The sequence below is a fragment of the Pristis pectinata genome, chromosome 23 (genome assembly GCF_009764475.1).
Source record: "Pristis pectinata isolate sPriPec2 chromosome 23, sPriPec2.1.pri, whole genome shotgun sequence".
NCBI classification, from domain to species: Eukaryota; Metazoa; Chordata; class Chondrichthyes; order Rhinopristiformes; family Pristidae; genus Pristis; species Pristis pectinata.
In genome coordinates, this window is record NC_067427.1 from 9,963,347 (window position 1) to 9,988,433 (window position 25,087).

At 40.3% G+C, this 25,087-nt stretch overlaps 1 protein-coding gene across 1 annotated transcript in view; it reads right to left on the minus strand.

The window, feature by feature from the left end:
• c5 (complement component 5) overlaps nt 1-25,087 on the minus strand; it is an 83,691-nt gene that overhangs the window by 45,889 nt on the left and 12,715 nt on the right. The window contains exons 8-17 of the mRNA XM_052037186.1: nt 23,970-24,078; nt 21,826-21,952; nt 20,595-20,710; nt 16,732-16,929; nt 13,207-13,395; nt 8,050-8,259; nt 7,442-7,591; nt 6,122-6,251; nt 4,876-4,944; nt 3,146-3,343 (exon numbers count right to left, since the gene is read on the minus strand). Coding sequence (XP_051893146.1) covers nt 3,146-3,343; nt 4,876-4,944; nt 6,122-6,251; nt 7,442-7,591; nt 8,050-8,259; nt 13,207-13,395; nt 16,732-16,929; nt 20,595-20,710; nt 21,826-21,952; nt 23,970-24,078 — 1,496 coding nt within the window. The remainder of the gene's footprint in view (nt 1-3,145; nt 3,344-4,875; nt 4,945-6,121; nt 6,252-7,441; nt 7,592-8,049; nt 8,260-13,206; nt 13,396-16,731; nt 16,930-20,594; nt 20,711-21,825; nt 21,953-23,969; nt 24,079-25,087) is intronic.

Here is a 25,087-nt window from a genome sequence, read left to right on the forward strand (position 1 = left end):
CTGAAGGGTTGGTGCAGGGGGTAGGGCTTCAGATTTGTGGATCATTGGGATCTCTTCTGGGGAAGGTATGACCTGTACAAAAGGGACAGGTTACACCTGAATTTGAGAGGGACCGATGTCCTTGCAGGCAGGTTTGGTAGAGGGTTTAAACTAGGCTGGCAGGGGGATGGGAACCAAGAGTGTTAAAATCAGATGATGGAGCAGTTGAAGTAAATAGATTGATGTAATGTGCAGAGAGACTGTGAGGAAGAATAGGCAGTGGATAGGGTTGGAATGTGTTTACTTTAATGCGAGAAGTGTTAAGAATAAGAGTGATGAATTTAGAGCATGGATCAGTACATGGAATTACAATGTTGGTGCCATCACAGAGACTTGGCTGTCGCAAGGGCAGGATTGGCTGATTGATGTTCTGGGGTTTAGATGTTTTGAAAGGGATAGGGAGGGAGGTAAGAGTTAGGGGGATGGCATTACTAATCAGGGAAAGTATCACAGCTACAGAAAGGGAGGACGTCGTGGAGGGATCACCTACTGAGTCAGTGTGGGTGGAAGTCAGAAACAGGAAGAGAGCAATCATTCTATTGGGAGTATTCTTTTTGTCTCCCAATAGCCACTGGGACACTGAGGAGCAGATAAATAGGCAGATTTTGGAAAGGTGCAAAATAAACAGGGTTATTGTCATGGATGACTTCAGCTTCCCTCATATTGATTGGCACCTCAGTGCAAAAGGTTTAGATGGGGCAGAATTTGTGTCCAGGAAGGATTCCTGAATATGTGGACAGGCCAACGAGAGGAGAGGCCATACTGGATCTAGTACTAGGCAATAGTCAGGTGACAGACCTCTTGGTCGGCAAGCATTTCACAGATAGTGACACAATTCTGACCTTTAGCAGAGCCATGGACAAGGATAGGAGTAGACGATATGGGAAAGTATTTAATTGGGGGAGGGCTAATTATGATGATATTAGGCAGGAACTTGGGAGCGTAAATTGGTGTTCTCAGGGAAATGCACAGCAGAAATGTGAAGGTTGCTTAGGGACCACTTGCATCCGGTTCTGGATAGGTTTGTCCCACTGAAACAGGGGAAGGATGGTAGGGTGAAGGAACCATGGTTGACAAGAGAGGTGGAACGTTTAGTCAAGAGGAAGAAGGAAACATGCTTAAGGTTTAGGAAGCAAAAATCAGACAGGGCTCTTGAGAATTATAAGGTAGCCAGGAAGGAGCTTAAGAAGGGACTTAGGAGAGCTAGAAGGGGTCAGAGAAAGCCTTGGGAAGTAGGATTAAGGAAAACCCCAAGGCGTTCTACACGTATGTGAAGAACAGGACGATGACTAGAGTGAGGGTAGGACCACTGGAATGAGGTAGGGGAGATCCTTAATGAACATTTTGTTTCAGTGTTCACCAGGGAGAGGGACTTTTATGAATGTGAAGTCAGCATAGAACAGTCTAATGTGCTGGAGCATGTTGCGGTTAAGAAAGAGTTAGTGTTGGAGCTTTTGAAAAACATTAGGATAGATAAGTCCCCGGGGCCAGACAGGATATACCCCAGGTTACTACAGGAAGCGAGGGAAGAGATTGCTGAGGTGTTGACAATGATCTTTGTGGCAAATGGATGGCAAATGTTGTTCCGTTGTTCAAGAAAGGTAATAGGAATAATCCTGGGAATTATAGACCAGTGAGTCTTACGTCAGTGGTGGGTAAACAATTGGAGAGGATTCTTAGGGACAGGATTTGTGAGCATTTGGAAAAACACAGTCTTATTAGGGATAGTCAGCATGGCTTTGTGAGGGCAGGTCGTGCTTCACGAGCCTAATTGAGTTTTTCGAGGAGATGTCAAAACAAATTGATGAAGGCAGAGTGATGGATGTGGTGTATGTGGATTTTAGTGTTTTTTCACCTGGATCTTGGTAAGGCATTTGACAAGGTTCCCCATGGTAGTCTCATCCAGAAAATCATGAGGCATGGAATCCATGGAGGTTTAGCTGTGTGGATTTGGAATTGGCTTGCTCACAGAAGGCAGAGGGTAGTAGTAGGTATGAGAGTATTCTGCCTGGAGGTCAGCGACTGGTGGTGTTCCAGAGGGGTCTGTTCTGGGACCCCAGCCCTTTGTGATTTTTATAAATGACTTGGATGTGGAAGTGGAGGGTGGGTTAATAAGTTTTCAGATGATATGAAGGTTGGAGGTGTTGATAGTGTAGAAGGTTGTCATAGGTTACAACGGGATATAAGCAGGATGCAGAGTTGGGTGGAGAAGTGGCAGATGGAGTTCAATCCAGAAAAGTGTGAAGAGATACACTTTGGAAGATTGAACTTGAAGGCGGACAACAAGGTTAATGGCAGGATTCTTAGCAGTGTAGAGGACCACAGGGATCTTGGGGTCCCTGTTCATATATCCCTCAAAGTTGCCGCACAAGTTGATAGGGTGGTTAAGAATGCATATGGTGTGCTGGCCTTCATTATTCGGGGGATTGAATTCAAGAGCCGTGAGGTAATGTTGCAGCTCTACAAAACTCTGGTTAGACCACACTTTGAGTACTGTGTTCAGTTCTGGTCGCCTTATTATAGGAAGGATGCAGGAGCTTTAGAGAGGGTACAGAGGAGATTTACCAGGATGCTGCCTGGATTAGAGAACATGTCCTATGAGGAAAGTTTGAGTGAACTAAAGCTTTTCTCTTTGGAGTGATGGAGGATGAGAGATGACTTGATAGAGGTGTATAAGATTATGAGAGGGATAGATAGAGTGGACTGCCACCACTTTTTTTCCAGGGCGGCAATGGCCAATACCAGAGGACATCCACTTAAGGTGAGTGGAGGAATATTTAGGGGAGATATTAGAGGTAGGTTTTTTACACAGAGAGTGGTGGGTGCTTGGAATGCACTGCTGGAGGTGGTGGTAGAGGCTGATACAATAGAACATTTAAAAGATTCTTGGATAGGCACACAGATGGAAGAAAAATGGAGGGTTATAGGCTGTGTAGGAGGGAAGGGTTAGATTGATCGCAGGGTAGGTTTATATAGGTCGGCACAACACCATGGGCTGAAGGGCACGTACTGTGCTGTACTGTTCTATATTCACTAGGATCTGTGGCTCATCTTTCACTTTGACTAGATGTGCAGGTAAAATAATCATTTGTGTTCCAAGACTTACCCATTCGTCCCAATGTCAGAGTATCTAAAGATTCCGATTGCAACTTCTCTGCATGATTGCAGCATTCTAAGAATATATTTCTGCATGGTTCAGGTAACTTGATTCTACTTGCTCTTTCAATGCAAGATTGCTTTAGAGGGTAGCTCTTCATTCCATCTATGCAGCACTTCTGTTCAATGGGGTTAGTAAATTTGGCAACTGGAAATATAAGAGAAAAGCATGATTGAAACAAATTATTGAAATGATCACATCATTTCCAAAATGATGTCATTAAAAGCTAACCAACTTAGATCTTCTTCCATTCCAGCAAAGGTGCATTAAAGCATCAATTGCAGAGGCCCAATCCAATTTTGTGTGAGGTCCCCCATTGGGAAGATTCAATTGCATACAAGGCTCGTGTTGTCTTATACATGTGTGCACAAAGGCTCTGTTACTGCTGAGCTAGTAGAGGAAAAAAGGAAGCCTGCAATTTGTAGCAGGTGAGAAAACGTGGATGGGTAAATAAGGAATGAAAATGATTAGCTTGGAGTTGGAGACAACAAAGGATGGGGCATCAAGAGATGGAGTGACATAGAGAGATGAGGCAACAGGAGTCACTAGAGTTGCACATACAATTGTGTGGGGCATAGGGTAGGCCAAATATACAAGCAGGGGCCTTTTACCCAATGCTGGAGCAGGCCTCAACTCTCCAGCTAAGACCTGCTTTGGTGTGAGTGACATGTGAATGCATAAAAGAACTTTACACAAATGATGCCAAAACTGGTGTTGCATGTCACCTAATATCACTGCTAATGGCCAATGTCCAATGCATTGACTTATTCTCAGAGGGCCTGGATGAGATTTCTGGAAATAATAAGTTGCTGGAGCCAACCTTTTCTGATACATTCAAATGGTGTTCTAAGTCTCTGAAATCAATGCTATTATTTTAACCCTACTCTTCATTAGAAAGTGGAGGGGCAGATAAAACTGCCCACTGGATTTATCCACTGACATCCCATTCTTTTCAACAGTCTTCAATTGTAATCTATGTTAAAAATTCTCATCTCTCCTCTGGTTCTGCACTGATCATTACCTACATTTCTCAAGTGTTATTTGTATTTTAAATTACTGTACATGATAATTCCAAGGTCAATGAACCATCCAGGAAGACAGCGAAACATGGAGACTCTGGGATCTTTTCAGAGTGCATTTATCACAAATGATGTTATAATAGCAACAATACAGTTGAACTATTGAAGGTGTCAGTCAAGACTAAGGAAAGTAAGTCTTTAGATGAAATTAGAAGAAGATTCTTCCTCCTGAAGGGAGATGCTTAATGTATTTATCTTCGACTGCCTTCTTCAACAACAAGGGCTTAGAAACTGGTTGTAACTGAAGTGGGGAGGGGAGGGGGGTGGGTGAGAAAGGAAATTAATCAGAACATGGCCCTGCCATGCCTGCATAGATAACAGCAGCCTCTGAAGAACTTGGCTGGTTGTAATTGGACAGCTGCTTTAATTTTCCCACGTTGTGGAAGAGGATACCACGTTTAACGCAGAGGTGGGATTTTGGAGGACTGCTAATGCATGTGTTTTTGTACCTCAACATGAATCAGCAGCTTCATTAGAGAAGGCAAGAAATAAGCTATTCTCCAATTAAATATTAGATTTACTAACAGAAAGCGACAGTTGTTTATTATCGCTTAAGTACAGTAATGTTTGTTTTAATTTATTATTTTACAATAACCTTACTTTTCTGCCGTATTTCACTCCTTGCCATCACACTTCGCTTTGTTCGCAAAATAGCATCACATTTTGCTTCTGTAAAAATTGAAAGCAGAACTTCAGTGCCAAAAAGTTTATTTAGCATATAATTTTATTCTGAGTAAACAATTTCACCAGATCATCAGAAGGAATGCAATAAATAATGAATGTTATTAGAAATATTCAGCATTCTCAATTTAGATTTCAGCCACTGAAACTTCTGACAATTACACTGGTGAACATAGAAACCTGAGACTTACTGAGTGGCAGATTGTGTTGCTCTGCCATTGCACCCTGTTGCTGGACTCCACATAGAGTCCAGTGGCACAATCCAGTCCAGCTGCTAAATCTAGTGTAAGATTGGCATCCATATTCATTTTAATGGGAATTCTAGGCCAGTGGATGAGGCAGCCAAGGGAAGTCAGATATATTTTTTAATCATATAACTTCAGTGTAATGTTTCTAAATATATCAAAGGTCTTATCTGTTTTTATTAACTATTTTTTATTTCTCAAAGCTGTTTCATAGTTTATCTTTTAAATCATTTATATTAACAATAATACCATTTAAGTGTCTCTGAACGTTAGCTTTGCCTTCTACCAAGGTATGTGAATCCTACTGCCAACAATTATAATGTATTTATGCTCAGGAATTGTTCTGCAATGGGAAAAGCTCAGTAATCCTGTGGTGCACAGTGGGCCAAAGCACCATTCATTCATAGACCCTGTGTTGCAAAATTTTCTTGCATCCAATGCCCAAGGCATTGTGAGCCAATAAATCAGGCCTTGCATGCTTTGAAACTTTTGACACAGAAACCTTTCCTCCTTTTGTGCCACCAGGACTTACAAGGAACCTGTCAGTAGATTATTCCAAGCTCTTGACTTCACAACCTCAGATTTCTTTTAAAAAATGTGAAAGAATATTTATTGTGAAGTACTGATTGTCTACAAGTTCCCCACACTATTGGTAGGCCATGCAAACATAAATGCATTTTGCTCTGTGAAAATGTAAATGCTGTTGGACACCACCGCGCTTGTCTGGTTGTGTGTAAGTGCACCATACACACATAGGTCCTAGAAACAACTCAGCGATTCTCAGAAACTGTGTATACTAATTGTCCAGTAAGTACACATAAACTTGCACTATATAATAGAATTTCTAGACCATAACACCTCCTAGAAAGTCTGTACATATATTTGCGTACTTATTTATGAATTATTTATTGTTTATTTACCAGTAACTGGCAAAGTTTTAGCATTGGCATTGGTTATAAACATCAGTCCAGCTTTCCTGAATACATCAGCATTATTCTCTCCCCCTCCAGCACCACATCCAAGATCATGTTCCTCAGCATCAAGAAGTACCTGTGCAAAGAATGACAAAACTTACTAAATGTGAACATTATTTTGTACATGGCTGCAGAGAGAACAGGGGTGTCAATTAGTCAAATGTTCCCCTGGTTGGCTTCCCATATTCAACCCTCCGTAAATTTCATCACATCCAATAAAATGCGGAGTTACACAAACTGAATTCCCCTTGCATGGTGTTGCACTCCTCCAGCTCACTCTCATCTAGAATCTTTTTTAAAACTCATTTGTTTTGAGCAAGCTTTTGACTACTATTCCTATCCTCCATTCCAATCTATCCTAATGCCCCATATCATTTCCCTTAGTCGGAGTTCATTTATCTGTGATTATGTTTCTACAAAACGCCCCCTGATGTTTATTCTGCATTAAAAGTACAACCAAAATGTGACTAGCTCTTTTTAAGAAAACATCTAAAGCTTTCCAGGCCATGAACAGGAATGTATGAACAGATTCATGGTTTACAGGAGACACAAGAGACTGCAAGTGCTGGAATCTGGAGCAATAAAACAAATTGCTGGAGGAACTCAGCGGAGGGAGGGATGCTGTTGGGAGACAGAGCCAGGTGGGTGATGGGGGAAGCCAACAAGAAAAAAAATGGCAGATGGAGCCAGGTGGGGGGAGAAGAGGGTGAAGGTGAAGACAGAGGCTGGAGGGTGATAAGTGGGGACACAAAGGCTACAAGTGCTAGAATCTGATAAGTAAGGAAGATGACGATGGGAACCATTAAGGGAGAGATGAAGGGCAGATGGAACGAGATGGGGAAGGGAATATATTGGGTAAAATGCGTGGGTAGTAGGTGGATGGAATCAGGAGGGGGAGGCAAATGAAAGTGAGTGATGGGTGCTGGAAGGAGGTATGAGAAAGGGAACAAAAATGGGAGGACCAGAGGTGGATTGGAAGGAGAGAGAGAAGGGAACATAGGAGGTAAGGGTTTCCTGAAATTGGAAAATTCAGTGTACATATCATTAGGCTGTAGACTACCCAGGGGGAATATGAAATATTGTTCTTCTGGTTTGCATTGCATTATTTATATTTTGTTCCTTTAGCAATGTCACTAACTAATTTTATTCATTAATTCTGGTCTCATTTATTCAAGTAACTAGTAGTTAACTGACTTTCTAAAAGTTTATAACACAAATTGGTGATGTATAAGGTGGCATTTAATCAGATATGAAAATCTACTTAACTTTTTTCATTGTTATTTTGCTTCCAGTTCTTACTGCGTACACAGCAGTGTCAATGGAAGATAATGCAACAAGTGAATTAGGTTGAGCATTGATTCTTAAAGACATCGGATTTCCAGGCTCATATAGATCAAAATCAGCAGTTAACTGAATCTGTAAATATAAAAAAGAAAGTATTCAAAATTTCTGCCAAAAATCTCATATTATAAGACCTTCCTTAATATTAGTAGTATGTGTACGAGTGAATTTTATTCCCAATCTCAAATTTTTGGGTAGTGATTTGTGAATTCTGTATGAGAAAATTTACATTACCCCAACAGCCGTAACATGGGAGTCACCTGTATTCTGAAACAAACTTAGTCAGAGTTGGTAAAGAATAGCTAGTAACCACAAATATTCCCAAAGGAATGGTTTTATCTGGAGGGATAGAGCTTAAGGAAAACCCATTCAAGTTCAGAAGGAAGACAGTGTTAAATGAAGAAAGGTTAGACCATTGCGTTAAGAACATATCATTCATAAGTTCTTGTGCAGTGCCTTCAATTAAGCACTAAAATGATCATGATTTAAGTGACATATATTCTACTCAGACTAGAAACTCCATTGGAACCTACCTGTTGATTGTTAACGCATTTCTCATCCACCTCAAACCATATAGAATCGACAACCAGTTCAGCAGCATTTTCTCCAGTCACAACATAATATGCAATCAAGCGTGCAGAAGGAATCATTTTTGCAGTGATGGGAATATTCAGATTGAAAACTTGGTTGCCAGCTGGGCGTAACTTTGTCCCAAATAAAACTATTTTTCCTTTTGATACCACCTAGATTAAGACAAATATTCACAGTATATTGTCAAAGAATCTGATACAAAATAAAATTAAGGCTAAATCTGATGCAATCAAATTATTGTTTAGGATAACTTGTTCTGCCACTGAATCTAATGTCCCTGTGCTGAATTTTTATTTAAACATAAATGGCAGTATTGAGCATACACTGCGTTGTCACAGTGAACTAGGTCCTGTCAAATAAGGAGGGAATAGTTGGTTATTAAGGAGTCCTCTTCAGTATCTGCCTCTGCAGTTTCATTCTGTGCAATTCATCACATATATACATTTAGATCTCAGTGTGGAAAGCCCTTGGGTATTGGGCCATAAATAGCCATGACTGGATTGAAGAACCCACGTATGTCATGCTGTCAATGAGTTGCTGAGCACCCCCCCCCCCCCTCACTCCGCCTGTGTTCTTCCCATCTATTCCGTAGGTTCCATTGGATCTCTGCCTTCAGGCGTCTGTAGAGCTGTCTCTTTTCCTTTAAGGCATAGTGGAACTGCCAGTCCACAAACAACTTATGTTTGTGGTTAATTAGCTCTTCAATTCCTGTCATCCTCTTCAATCAGTTCTGGTTCTTCTTGGTAGAGAAGCCATAAATATCTTCACAGGTGTCAATTACGATGAACTTCAGGGCAACCCATAAACTGTGGACGCTGAGGCTCCTGTTGGCTGGGAGTCATTAAGTTGCCTGCAAGGGACTGCTTGAAAATGGCTACTTTTATGAGGTCCTTGAGAGCTTCAATATTGATCTTCTTGTGGCAACACTTCCATTGACACATATTTTGAGGTCATGTTGATGGAGATAACAGAGTGGATTAGGCATCGGTCAATCCAGCAGTCATCAGTTACCTGTCTTGGCATAGGGCAATGCAGATATTTTGCAGTATCTCAGAGTGACTTATCAAGAACAATCAGGCAGTCAATGCCCACTGGAAGGAACATTTTGAAGACTTACTCAACCAAGACTCTGCCCTTGACTCCATTCCACAATGGCCTATTTGGTCCAGCCTTGCCACTCCTGCCCAACAAGAGGATGGAAAGGCCACATCCCTATTAAAAAAAAACTTTGGGAGCAAGTGGCATCCTTTCAATGTTGAATCATAGAGTCAGAGAGTTGTAAAGCATAGAAATGGGCCCCTTGGACCACTACATCCATCCTGACCTTTTTGCCCATACACACTAATCCCATTTGCTTGTATTAAGTCTGTATCCTTTTACACCATGCCTATTCAAGTGCCTTTCTAAATACCTTTTAAATGAAAGGATTGTATCTGATTCTACCACCTCCTCTGCCAGTGAGTTCCTGGTATCAGCCATTCTTTCCGTTAAAACCTTTCCCCTCAAATCCCCTTTAAAACTTCTTTCTCTCACCTTAAACCTATGCCCTCTTGTTTTTGATATCCCTATTATGGAAAAAGATTCTGACTATCTACCCTATCTATGCCTTTTATAATTTTATATGCCTCTATCAGGTCATCCCTCAACCTCCTTCACTTCAGGGAAAACAAGCCCAGCCTACCCCAATCTCTCTCCATAACTAAAGTCTAGCAGTCCAGGCAACATCCTGGTGAATCACCTCTGCAATCTCTCCAGCGCCACCACATCCTTCCTATAGTCTGGAAGGCTGCAAAACACCAACCATTGACCTTGTTATAGCACTTTCCCATGCAACTGCAGGAGATTCAACACCTGTCCTTTCACTTCTCTCCCACCCATCCAGGGACTCAAACAGTCCTTCAGGTGAAGAAGCAGTTCACTTACATTTCTTCCAATTTAGTGTACTCCACTTGGTGTTCAGAATGTGGTCTCCTCTACAACAGAGAAACCAAATGCAGATTGGGCAACTGTGTGTGGAATACTTGCATTCCACTGGAGTGACACCAAGCTTTCTCTGTCCCTCCATTCCTAGTTTGATGGGTCTGTCTGTGGCCTCCTGCACAGTTGTAATGAGGCCCAATGTAAGCATCTTATCTTCCGGGCATTTTGCAGCCTTCCAGGCTCAATATCGAAGTTTACAGCTTTAAGTAACTCACCTTCTTCGCCCATATCAGAACTGGTGCGTTCTGGTGTAAGTCATCTATTTGTGATGCTGACTCAGTTCTTCTCTCTCCATTTGCACAGCATGACCTTCTAGACACGTCCTACAGTCCTGTATTTTGCAATTTTTTTGCTCCTTTGTTTGTATTCTCACCCTCTAACTGCCTCCCATTAACCCCTTGACCAGATGATGGCTTTAACTTATCCCCACGGGATATTTCCTTTGTCCTAACCACCTCTCTCCCGCATTCGTAGCAAGTTATAAATAAATTGTTTTCTCTTTTTCCCAGTTCTGACAAGAGACCTTTGACCTGAAACTTTAATTCTGTTTCTTGTTTTCAGTCTTTTCCACCACAATGCTGCAGCTCACCTCCAACAAACTTCCCACAAGAGCATTGTTAATCTTCAGAAATAATGGAAAACTGTTTAACCTGCGGAAGCTATCCTCCAAAATCCAAGTCCCCATTGTACAACACAGGCCTTCAACAATAGAGATTCATGGCAAGACCCTTGAAAATGTAGACTACTTCTCATATCTTGGGAGTCATTTCTCAGGTATCAATAATGAAATTTACCATCACCTTCAATGCACAAGCATGGCGTTTAGTCAACTGAGGAAAAAGGTATTTGAAGATCCAGACTTCAGACCTAGCTCAATGTATGGTTTATGAGGCAGCAATGACCCCGGCCCTCTGTGCTTCTGAGACTTGGATTACCTGCAGCCAGCTGGTCAAGACACTGGAGGGATACCACCAATGCTGTCTCTGCAAAACCCTCTAAATTCACTGGAAGTAAACCAATGTCAGCGTCCTTACCCAGGTCAAATTTCTCATCAATGAGACCCTTGTCTTACTTAGTCGGTTTTGTTAGGCAGGACACATTTCTGTATGCTTGATACCAAACTCCATAAACAGACACTCTATTCTGAGCTCTGTCACAGGAAGAGACTATCTGGCAGACAGAGGAAAAGATTCAAGGATGTGCTCAAAGCCTCTTTGAAACAATGCAAAGTCCCCACCTACACTTGGTGATCCCTGGCCTATGTCCACTCAAAGCGGAGGAGGAGCATTCGGGGGAATGGTACTAAGAACTGTGAGTCCATGCATTGAACAAGCAAACAGTAGCTCTGCATCAGCGGTGGTAAAAATGCACGACCTCCTAAACCACCCGCCCACTCTCAGCCCCATCTGTGCAAGGATCTGTGGTTCCTACACTAGCCTTGTCAGTCACTTCTCACCCCACAAAACCAGAGTGGAAACAGGTCATCTTTGATCCTGAGGGACTGTTTACATGAAAATACCATGGGTCAGTTCAAAAGTCATTACAGGTGACACTGGATGGTCACCACAAATGATGATCAGACTTTTTGTACAGGTGCCTTTGATACGTTTTCTTTCTTTCTGAACTGTGGCTTCCTGTCTCCCATTGTTAACAAACTTCTTGACTGCAGCTCATCCATTTTCCATGCCTCTGCGCTCAGCCCCTCTCCTCTGCGACAGGACAAGGACTGAGCTCCCCTGGTCCTCACCTTCCACCCCGCCAGTCTCCAGCTTCAACAGATTTGCAACTTCCACCACCTTCAAAGAGATTCCATCACCAGGTACATCTTCGCCTCTCCTCCCCTTTCAGCATTTCACAGGGACCATTCCCTTAGTGACTCACTGGTCCACTCTTCAGTTCCCACCATCCACCCCCCTTCTTACAGCACTTTCCCTTGCAACCGCAGGCAATGGAACACTTGTCCTTTCGCCTCTTCCCTTACCACGATCCAGGGACCCAAACAGATTTTCCAGGTGAAGCAGCAATTCATTTACACTTTTTCCAATCTAGTGTACTGTGGTTGGTGCTCACAATGTGGTCTTTTCTACAGTAGAGAAACCAAACACAGATGCAGACACAATTTTTTTGCTGCAGATTGGGCGATTACTTTGTAGAACATCAATGTTCGGTCTGCAAGGGTGACACCGAGCTTTCAGTTGCCTGCCACTTTAATTCCACATCCCATTCCCACCCTGACCTATCAGTCTGTGGCATCCTATATTGCCACAGTAAGACCCAATGCAAGCTTCTGTCTGGGCACGTTGCAGGCTTCTGGACTTAACACTGAACTCTACAACTTTGGGTAACCTGATTTCTCAGTCTCTATCAATCATCCATCTGTAATATCAGCTCACCAGTTTTTTCTTCTTTTTCTTTCCTTACTTTTTCCCTCTCTCTCACGGAGTGGAGGATTTGCCCAGCATGACCTACTGGATTGTCCTCTTGCTCTGCATTTCGCAACTCCCGCATTCTTTTGTCTAGGTTCTCAACCTCTAACTTTTCCCAGTTACTCATTAACAAGATAACCATGTTTACAGCCTATCCCCATGGTCACCCCAGTTTTACTCATCAGAGACTTCCTCTTCCCCCACCCTCCCTGCAGATTTACAAGCTTCTTTTGTCTCCTTTTCAGTTCTGATGAAGGATCTCTGACCTGAAACGTTCACTCTGTTTCTCTTCCCACAGATGCAACCTGACCTGCTGAGTATTTCCAGCATTTTCTGATGTTGTTTTAAATTTTCAGTATCTGCAGATTTTTTGATTTTCTCTTGATTGACACTGGCTGGTCTCACAGCCCCACTTTTGGTCTAATTTGCATGTCACACATTATATCTATTTATAGTACCACTCCCAGAAAGGGTTTTTATACTAGCTGAATATTGATTCAAATATGGCAAAGTGACTTGTTTTACAGACCTGCAACTGAAGTGTGATAGACAGAAATACCGTGCATACATTCAATTTTCAGCAACACTTTACAAATCTACAAACCAATATCAAATATTCCAAGAATTACAAAATAAAAGGCATTCATGCAAATCCCTATGAGATACCACATATCAATAGTAAATTATTTTTACCTGGTAGTGGAAATGCTTTATTTTATTCAAGTATGGACTACTTGCAACAAGGTTCACACTAAGATATTGCCCAACTCGGAATGTTTGGAAAGTGGCTGCCCAAGTAATGTACAAGTAGCTTTTGGAGTGTGAGTGATAAGCTTTTGCTATGAATTCCTTGGAGAAGGGGGGTTCACTTTCAAGAGTGGTCTGCATCAAAGAAAAAGTTAAATAAATTTAGATTATACACAAATTTGACACAGGTATATGTTTTGATTAGTCTCCAACTCAATTCTGGTAACATTATTCCATTAGCATTAAAATCTAACAGCAGCATCCTTCTGAACGGTAAAAACCTACTGTGTGTGCTGAAGATAATAACTAGAAAACTTTGGAACATAGGTCAGATCTAATTTTAAGTTCATGGATCTAACAGAAACAGTAGGCAAATTGTTAAAATAATCTTAGAAGCACTAGGATTCCTTTGTTTACCATCTTAACTGCTCTCTTGAGCATGTAAGGAATAATATCGCCCTACAGCTATCAGTTACTTATTTATATTTGCACGTTGGGGTACAATGACATTTAACCCAGGCTTCAACAGGAAACATTAAACTTTAAAATTCATTTGTGCACTAGACTTTAGTATGTACTGCCCATCACTAATGTCTCTGAACTGAGGAAACAGTTATGAATCAACCACATTGTTGAGTCTGGAGTCACATGTGAGCCACACCAGGTAAGAAGGGAAGATTTCCTTCTCTGAAGGACATTAAGGAAGCACATAGGGTTTTGATAATAAATGTAAAAGTTCCATGGTTTAATGTCACTGAGACTTACGGGATTCAAACTCATGTCTCTGAATCAATGATTCAGTACTCTAATTGCTAATCCAGTAATTTAACTGCTGCTTCTTTGTCGCCAGATCAACTGAACTGAAAGAAATAGATCAAAATAGGTCAAGAAAGTGCTTTTCCTTCCATTGTAGGAATGGGAGAAAGAGGAGTGTTTCCTTTCATTGCCTTCAAGGCCTCTCTTGACGAATATGCTTGAAAGAAACACTGGAAACTCAAATTTATGTAGCAGCTGCCCTACAAGCCATGCAATGTTCTCATGCTAATTCCTGTCGAGTACAAGCGAAAAGATGGTTGGCTGGATTTAGATGAGCCCAGTTCCAAGCTCCTTCTTCTCCCCAATTTCCTACATCTTAAAATCTTTACTCTAACTTTTTCCATATTGCCCTTAAATATTGACTGACCTACTGATTATTCCAGTATTTTCTAATTTAACCCTAGTTTTATTTTAAATTTAATGCTGCAGTTTATTCAAAAGCTATGCCTTAAGTCCCAAAATACGTAACATATCCCCAATGACAGCAAAGTGAATACCTTAGATTTAGTTACTATAGATAACTGCACTTGTGGCAGTTTTGAAATTATAACCAAGTTGTGGAATCAAGATGTGTGCCTGTATTGTCAGACTGACATGTCCTGGGTTACAGTAATGTGTATTTAGACTTTCAAATCAAAATCACTTTTTCTGAACATCCTTTGTTATCCAATACTGGTCTCAGACACGACTTGCAAAAAAGATGCAAAGAACATTCACTGTGCCATACAATGGTAGGGCATGAGTTCATTAATAAAGTTCTGCTTGTTAATGAGTTTTCAATCACAAATGCAAAACAGAAGCTAGTGCCATTTCTGTACGAATGTAAGAAAGATATGAAGGCAAGTTACCCTATGCTACTCTCATAATCTTCCTTCTGGACAGTACAATTGCTTGCTACCAGCTTATTCAACGAACATTGAACAGTACAGCACAGTACGGGCCCTTCAGCCCACAATGTTGTGCCGACCTACTGTATATAAACCTACTCCACGATCAATCTAACCCTTCCCTCCTACACAGCCCATAACCCTCCATTTTTCTTACATCCATGTGCCTATCTAAGAGTCTCTTAAATGCCCCTATTTTATCAGCCTTTACCACCACCCCCAGCAGTGCATTCCAGGCACCCACCACTCTCTGTGTAAAAAAACCTACCTCTGACATCTCCCCTAAACTTTCCTCCACTCACCTTAAACAGATGTCCTCTGGTATTGGCCAATGCCACCCTGGGAAAAAGGTCCACTCTGTCTATGCCTCTCATAATCTTATACACCTCTATCAAGTCACCTCTCATCCTCCTATGCTTCAAAGAGAAAAGCCCTAACTCACTCAACCTTTCCTCATAAGACATGTTCTCCAATCCAGGCAGCATCCTGGTAAATCTCCTCTGCACCCTCTCTAAAGCTTCCATATGCTTCCTATAATGAGGTGACCAGAACTGAACACAATACTCTAAGTGTGGTCTAACCAGAGTTTTATAGAGCTGCAACATTACCTCATTGCTCTTGAACTCAATCCCCCGAATAATGAAGGCCAGCACACCATCTTAATCACCCTATCATCTTGTGAGGCAACTTTGAGGGATCTATGGACTTGAACCCCAAGATTCCTCTGGTCCTCCACACTGCTAAGAATCCTGCCATTAACCTTGGACTCTGCCTTTAAGTCCGATCTTCCAAAGTGTATCACTTCACATTTTTCTGGATTGAACTCCATCTGCCACTTCTCCACCCAGCTCTTCATCCCGTCTGTATCCCATTGTAACCTACGACAACCTCCTACACTTTCCACAACATCACCAACCTCTGTGTCATCTGCAGACTTACTGACCCACCCTTCCACTTCCTCATCCAAGTCATTTATAAAAATCACAAAGAGTAATGATCTCAGTTCAGATCCCTGCAGAATACTACGGGTCACCCACCTCCAGGCAGAATATGCTCCATCTATTACCACTTTCTGTATTTTGTGGACAAGCCAATTATGAATCCATGCAGCCAAGTTTCCATGTACCCCATTCCTCATGACTTTCTGGATGAGTGTACCATGGGGAGCCTTTTCAAATGCCTTACTAAAATCCATATACACCACATCCACTGATCTACCTTCATCAGTTTGTTTTTCTCAGCTCCTCGAAAAACTCAATTAGGCTCTCACAAAGCCATGCTGACTATCCCTAATAAGCCTATGCTTCTCCAAATGCTTGTAAATCCTATCCTATCCAATAGTTTGCCCACCACTGACGTAAGACTCACTGGTCTATGAGTTAAGAGTTTAACAGATTAAGGACCAAATATGGGAATTCTTTTTAAACATAACGCACATAAACACTAAAACACTGTCAGTACAAAATATCTCATAAGGCCAGCTGCTTATATTAATATTTAATGACATTGTTCATGTTCCACGTCCCATTACTTCTTATCCTACATTGTTAATCATAAAATAATGTTATAATTAAACATGCCAGTAATTGTCATAAGTTACGCTTGCAAAATGATTCTTTCTTCTAGGTTAAAAAATAACCAATATTTGCTTTCAATATTTACAGCTTGGAATGTCTTAGATCACCTTTAATTAATCTAATCCCTGTACCATAGACTGCAAAATGTGCTAATCTGTCTTGACTGGGATCTCATGTTTTTGTCAACTGACCTTAAATTCTAATTCTTGAAGATCAGCTGGAAGATTAATAGTAAACATTACTGTTCCATCTTCTCTTCTGGTTATCCTTCTTTTATTCACATCTGGTATATTCAAGTCTATTCTTTCACCACCTTCAAAAATCGCCTTTGCAGAAAATGCAACTGTAACATTTTTAGCTGGATGTCCCAAAATGTCTTTTACTTGGACCTGTTATGAAGTGAAATAAAACCCAGTATATTATGTACCGAATTCCTTTACACGTGTGACAAAATTACAACAGAGATTTAATAGACCGCATCCATAAGAACAGACGAAATAGAAGCAAGAATAAGAAATTTGGCCTCATATGCTTACTCAACCACAGCTGAGGTAAAGATAATGGCTGATATATTAACTCAGTGACACTTTCTTGTACATTCTGTATCCCTTGATTCACTTACTATCTAATAATTTATCAATTTCTGTCTTGAATATACTCTACTGAACTGCCACAGCCTGTTTGGGGAGAAAATTCCAAAGAATCATTACTTCTAGGCAGAGAAATTTCTTCTTATTTCTATCCAGAATGGCCAACTCCTTATTTTGAGACCATGCCCTTTGGTTAGATTCATATAGTTATAGAGTCATAGAGTATGGAAACAGGCCCTTTGGCCCAACTGGTCCAAGTCGACCAAGATTCCCATCTAAACTAGTCCTATTTGCCCACGTTTGGTCCATATCTTCCTAAACCTTTCCCTCCATGTACCTATCCAAGTACCTAAAATGTTGTTAATATACTTGCCTCAACTACTTCTTCTGGCAGCTCATTCCAAATACTGACCACCCTCTGGGTGAAAAAGTTGCCCCTCAGGTTTCTACTAAATCTTTCCCCTCTCACCTTAAACTTCACCTTCTAGTTCTTGATTCCCCAGTCTGAGGAAAAAGACGATGCGCATTCACCCTATCTGTGCCCCTCACGATTTTACACACCTCCTTAGGATCACCCCTCATTCTCCCTTGGTCCAGTGAAAAAAGTCCCAACCTGCTCAACATCTCTCCATAACTCAGTCCCTCAAGTCCTAGCAATATCCTCGTAAATCTCCTCTGCACTCTTTCCAGCTTAATGGCGTCTTTCCTGCAGCAGGGTGACCAAAACTGAACGCAACGTTCCAAATGCGGCCTCGCCAAGGTCTTGTATAACTGCAACATAATATTACAACGTATATACCCAACACCCTGACTGATGAAGGCCAGTGTGCCAAAAGCCTTCTTCACCACCCTGTCTACCTGCAATGCCACTTTCAGGGAACTATGTACTTCTACTCTCAGGTCCCTCTGTTATACAACATTCCCCCAGGGCCTAATGTTCACTGTGAAAACCCTACCCTCATTTTTCTTCCTAACATGCAACACCTCGCATTGATCTCAATTAAGCTCTATTTGCCATTCCTCAGCCCATTTACCCAGTTGATCAAGATCCCTCTGGAAATCCTGATAACCATCTTCACTGCCAACAACACCACCTATTTTAGTATCATCTGCAAACTTACTAACCATGCCTGGTACATTCTCATTCAAATCATTGATATGGATGACAAATAGCAATGGGCCTAGCATCGACCCCTGGGGAACACCATTAGTCACGGGCCTCCAGTCCAAAAAACAACCTTCCACCATCACCCTCTGCTTCCTACCATTAAGCCAATTGTGTAACCAATAAGGTAGCCCCCTCTGGATCCCGTGTGATCTAACTTTCCATAGCAGCCTACCATGTGGAACCTTATCAAAGGTCCTAGACACTCCAGACATGAGAAACTTCAACCCCACGTCTATCTTTCAAGTCCTATTAGAATTCTGTGCATTTCATTGAGATCACTTCTCATTCTTCTGAATTCAAGAGAGTACAGACTCAGTCTGCTTAATCTCTCCTCATAAGAGAAACTCATCAATCCAGTTGTCAAACTGGTGAACCTTCATTGCAAACTGATATCACTTTGCTGTTCTGAGCAAAAGATATAGGTTTGCTCCTTTACTACAGGAATGAAGTAAAACTATTGGCTCATTAGAAGGGTGCACTGCAGAATGACCAATCCACATGATGACATCTTGAACTCATGCAAGTCTGCTACAGGTAGTGATCAGCAAGCAAGAAACACACATTAATGGGAAGGGAAACTTCTCTATACCATATGAGTTTTCAGCACTATCTTTGCAGAGTACTGAAAGCAAGATCTAGTAGCAAGAGTCACAAACCCTTGACAAATCCCATGATTTTACTTCCATTCAATTTAACAGAGGAAAATCAGAAAGGCTTTGTTACCACTGTATGATTTTCCCATCAGACTTTCCTTTCTGATGTCTATCCTTGTGATATGTAACACCTAGCTGCTAAAAAAAAGTGTCTACCTACGTGACAGTAAACCAATTCAGTACCATTGCTAATGAATCCTATAAATCTACACGAGAAAATATGGTAAATGGTGATATGTTCTATTTACTTTTAAGATTGTTTCTATCTGAGTTTAATTTCATCTCATTTCTACCTCATCATCCTGTCACCTTGAAAAGAGCAACTGCTGTTGTCAATTGGTCGAATCAATCACTGGAAATCAACTACTAATGATCAGTTAAGTTAATATATATGAATAAGCAAAAAAATCTCAAGAGCAGAACTATAAATACCATGCAATGATATTCTGATAGTCTTAATGTGAGTAACATGAAAAGATCATGCTGAATGTTTTACAGGTTACTCTGAGTCATGAGGTTTGCTTTACCATGAATTATAGATCCTATTTGTAACATTGGATTACGGAGCCTATTTGTAGCAGAATAGGCAAATTTAAAGATGTCACCATAAGGGTCATCCAATGGTGCATAATGCAACTGTGCCATCAATTTTACCATCAAGACAATGAATTTGTTATGCATTTAATTTTTAATAAATTAAAATAAACTTCAGGGTTAAAATATAGCTGTGAAAATGATCTCAAATAGAGTTATCCTGCACAGAAACTGGCTCTTCACTCTCAGTGTCCACACAGACCATCAAGCACCCATTTACACTTGCCCTATTTTAATTGCTTCTTATTCTCCCCAAATTCCCACCAACTCCACCTCCTCCACCAGATTCTACTACTCATGTACACATTAGCGGCAATTTATAGCGGCCAACTAATCGGCCAACCTGCACGGCTTTGGGTTGTGGGAGGAGATGAGAGCATCTGAAGAAAACCCACACAATCACAACGGGAACACAGACAGTACTGGAGGTCAGGATTGAATCCTGGTCGCTGCAGCTGTGAGGAAGCAGCTGTACTAGCAGTGCCAATGTGTCACCAAACAAAAATCTCCTACCATGCTGAGATGACAATATGGTGGCACTAACAACAGCAACCACCTGCCCAATTTTATGCTTCCTATAATGCTCAAAACTGACAAACTACCTTAAGAGGGGCAGTATTGGAAGTAACCTACTCCTAGACATTGATTTACATTTATAAGCAATACAAATATTTTTAAAATTAAAAACTACAGCAGTTTTGGCCAATGAAAGGAATGGCTGACATTTAGGGTAGAATTTCCCCCCACCTCTTTAATTATGAAAGAAAGATCGTTCCCATTTTAGTCAAGGTTACCAACATCTGTTGTCTTGCTTGCACCTTTGCAAAGTTAATTTAAAAAAAAGGACCATCAGATTTGTCCAGTTCATCCACGTCTACACAAGCTAATTTGAGATTGGTGCCTCCAAATGAGTTGCTCCAAAGGAATTATGATGACTTAAATATCATTTGTAACATTGCATATTTAGGCAAGTTAGAAGAACAAATAAAATCCATTAAATAGGTCAGATTCATGCTGCAGAAGCTGAAAATGTAACTCCTTTTACTTACTATGACGCTATATGGAAGCCCAGGTTTTACAAAGAGTGGAGTTCCCACCAGGTTAATTACATACGGTGAGGCTGTAAATTTAACTCCAGTGTTTTCAGCATCTTCAGATATTCCAGCTGACAGTAAATGCAACAAAAAAGTGATTATTTCTGACTGGTGCAATTCTCTGACTTCTTCTAACATTATTTTTCTAAATCTCCATTGCACAGTACAACAACCTGCCCATCAAGAATTTGAATATTTCACTTTTTAAGACTATTACTGAGTTGATAATTATCAGAACAATTTCACATCAACAAAAGCAGACATTTTTTGGATTTATTTTAGAATGCAGACAACATTGTTAAAGCCCTTCCTGTCTGAATGAACCCCTGCAGTTTTTCTGGTGATGATGCTCACACAAGGATACTAACATACAAATGTGTATCTAAAACAAGGACAGAAGTTATTGGAATCATTCAGCTGGTCTGGCAGCATCTGTGGAGAGAGAAACAGAGTCAATTTCCAGGTGAATGACCTACCTGTGTTGACGAATGGTCACTGTCCTGAAACATTGACTCTGTTTCTCAATGTGTAGATGCTGCTTCACCTGCTGACTGTTTCCAGCATTTTTGCTTTTGTTTCAGATTTCCAGCCACAGCAATTTTATTTGCATCAAATGCAAAACATTTGAAATTATTTTCTCTCAAATGTTGCACAATGATCTATCACCACGTTATTCTCACTAGAAAATCTAGATTTAATTGGTAGGTCTGCACTTGCAGTGTGAACACACCACAGACCACAGGTACCTGGTTTATACCTTGTTTACAGTTAGCTTCCATTCTAGACCTGGGTGTTTGATGCTTCATACAAGTTTCTGACATTGGAAGCACTCCTGGATGAAGTATGAACAAGCTGACTAAGCTATCAAAGGGTTTAGAGATCCTTGACATTACAGAAGTAATGATTACATGTCCTAAACATCTGGGACCACAAAGAAGATACGTAAGAAATTTGGTAACAAAAGAAGCAGGATGACTGAGCCCTAAATGCTAATCTATAGATTGGTGAATACAACTTTAAGCTTGTGATGCATCACAGTATCAAGATGCCAAAGCCTTTCTCATTGTGACAAACATCAGATTCACAGATCTTCTATCAGTCTGTCCCATTCACTCTTTCAGTACAGCAGACTGTGGAACATGCATAGACTCTTTCAGCTCTTTAGTAAAGAATTATTATCTTATACCTGAAAAATCATGAACTGTCACTCCAATGTACAAAAAATCTTCATTAAGATCTTCAATGCTGTATCGGCCAATTGATTCAGTTGCGGCCTTAGTGTTGAACTCTACAGTTGTAACTCCATTTAACATCTGATAAGAGTAAAAATTTGCTAATTTTATTTAATACTGTACCAAAGTTTCCAAAGAAAACTAAATATTAATTCTGACTTCAATTGCCCTAAACAATGCAACCTTGTGGCTCACTGAGTGAAAATGTTGATCATGTACCTGTTTTTTGCAAATCAAGGATGTTAAATAGGAACAACAGTTCATTGAATGTACATTCATCTAAGTTGGAAATATGATTATGTAAATCATGAGTAATTCGCTTCAGAAGAAGATTGTGACAAAGGGTTACATTGACCAAAATAAAGTAAAAGCAATATGTGGGTGCGAGGAAGTAGAACTCAAAGTCAGAAGGCAAGTCAGAGGAGAAGCACTAAAGAAAGAGAGAGAGAGACAGAGAGACAGAGAGTGGAGAAGGAATGTGAGGCCACAGTGCTAGAATGTTTGGACAAGGCCTGAAAGCAAGAACATGAGACAAGCTATTTGGAACTTCACTGCTTTCATGCTGCTTTTTGCTATTGCTCGATTGCCTTGAAATCCAAAGCTAAACAACCTGGGTATGAGCTTCCTTCCACTGTGACCCAAAATCTCCCATGTGGCAGGCAAAAAGAAGAAACAGCAGCAATGCAAAGGAAGTGTAGGATCTAAAAGTTGTGACAGAATTGAAAGAAAGCCAAAAGAAGTCCAAAGTAGACATAACTGGGACAGAAGCTTTGATGTCCGATAAAGAATGAAGAACTGAGCAACACAAAGAAAGAAATGCAACTCTACCACCTGGTCTGATGAGAAAATATCAAAGTTACAGTTATACTATACTAAAATATTAATACACAAAATAGAATTTAAGATTGTAATAGAGGTTAAAGTGAACAAGAAGTGTTCACTGTAAACAACAATTTGATATATTACAAGTAGATCTCCCTTATTGCTCACAGGGAATCAAATCCATATCCATCCTTAAAATTCAACAGATCTGGCAGCAGGTATAATTAGATCGATGAGCAAGCATAATCCAATTCTCAGTTTAATTTATACATTCTATCTTTATTGTTAGAATACACATTCATTTAACATTTTTTTAATATAGTCAAACAGCAAACCTTGAAGCAGTTTGGAATGCAGGAGCAATGCAGACCAGGAAACTAGAAGGAACAAAGCTACCGTTCAGCAAAGGAGGCATTTATAAATTCATGAGGTTTACATGGGGAACCTCTTTTATATATGTGCTTATGAGGATTTCTGATGAAAAAATAGTAAGTATCAATAGGCAAGATTTTAGAAAAAGCACATTCTTTTTTTATTCAAACATGAGATTTGAGTGTTGCTGTCAAAGGCAAGATTTACTGTTTATTCTTAAATGCCTTCGAAGAAGTGTTGGCCTTTTTGAATCGCTGTAAAGTAATATCCATAGGTACACCAGTTTGTCCATGACAACAATGGATGGTATTTGCACTGATGGGAAATTCCATATGTTGGTATTCCCATGAGTCAGCTGCCTTTTGTTTTTTTGGTTATAGGGAGTCATGGTTTAAAGTGCACAGCATAAGATTTGTAATAAAATAAATTTATATATATTTATACACATAGAAGGAGATGTATCTTGGTTCATTCCCTTGTTCTCAGTTTCTTACATAACTATGCTGTTTAGTGCAGTTCTTTTTTCTGAAACCAAAAAGACAACATGCTTCAAATTAATGACATATGCTTCAGGGGTTGAGGCAAACTGAGGTAAATAATTAAATTGATCGCTACTTTCTTTCAAATCTCAAGTCAGTGTAATAATTAATGCAAATAATGTGATCTGGGGCTTCCAGAGTATTTGTTCTATGTACCTTATACTTCACATCTCTGTCCATACTTCTTTCGCCCTGTCTCTTACTTTCTTCATGATCAGTTTGCACAGCAAAACTAAACATGAGGAGCCATTCTCTACATTGACCTTTCATAAGCTTCTGTATTATATTCCCAACACTGAACCTTTGCTGAACAGCAATCAAAATCTATGGCAATTTCGTGTTTATCATAATTTGTTTTCTCTTACCAAGACACGTTGTGCTGCATTTGGCATTATTTGCTTTCCACTGTATTTATCAAGAATTCCAAAACGTACAAAGACATATGCAGCTGATACTATTTTTTTATAAAAGTAGCTGTAAAATTGCACAAAGTTATTCAGTTAATTGTGAACATAAGTAATGCAGTTTACAAAATCAACAATTCTAACTGTAGATTTTCATCTCAAGACATGGGAAGCAAAAGAGATTGCTGGGGCCCTAGGAGAGATTTTTGTATCTTCATTAGCCACGGGTGAGGTACCTGAAGATTGGAGGATGGCCAATGTTGTGCTTTTATTTAAGAATGGATGCAAGGACAAATCATGGAACTACAGGCTGATGAGCCTTGCGTCAGTGAAGGGAGACTCCACTTGCATTTGGAAAAGCAAGAACTGATTAAGGATAGTCACAAATTTGATTGAATTTTTTGAGAAAGCGACCAAGACGATTGACAACGGCAGAGTGGTGGACATTGTCTATATGGAGCTTAGCAAGGCCTTGACAAGGTCCCTTATGGTCGGCTGTTCCAGAAAGTAATAATAGATAGCAAAATCGATACAAAATTGGCTTGGTGGTAGAAGACAAACTGTGGTAGTGAAGGTTTGCTTTTCATGTTGGAGATCTGTAACCAGTCATGTGCCGCAGGGATTGGTGCCGAGTCCTTTATTGTTTGTTACATATATTAATGATTTGAAGTGTTGATGACATGAGTAGTAAATTTGCAGATGACACCAAAATCAGTGATATAGTAGAGAGCAAAGAAGTTTGTCCAAGGTTGCAACAGGTTCTGGAACAACTGGGAAAATATGCAAGGGAATGGCAGATGGAATTTAACTCAGACAAGTACGAAGTGATGCATTTTGGGAAGTTAAGCCAGGCCAGAACATACAAAATGAATGGCAGAGTGATGGAGAGCATTATTGAACAGTGAGACCTTGGGTAGTAGTACATAGTCCCTTGAAGTGAAGGAGGCTGAGGGGTAACCTTGTAGAGATTTATAAAATTATGAGGGCCATTAATAGGGTAGATGGTCACAATCTTTTTCCCAGGGTAGAGGAGTCTAAAACTAGAGGGCATAGGTTTAAGTTGAGAGGGGAAAGATTTA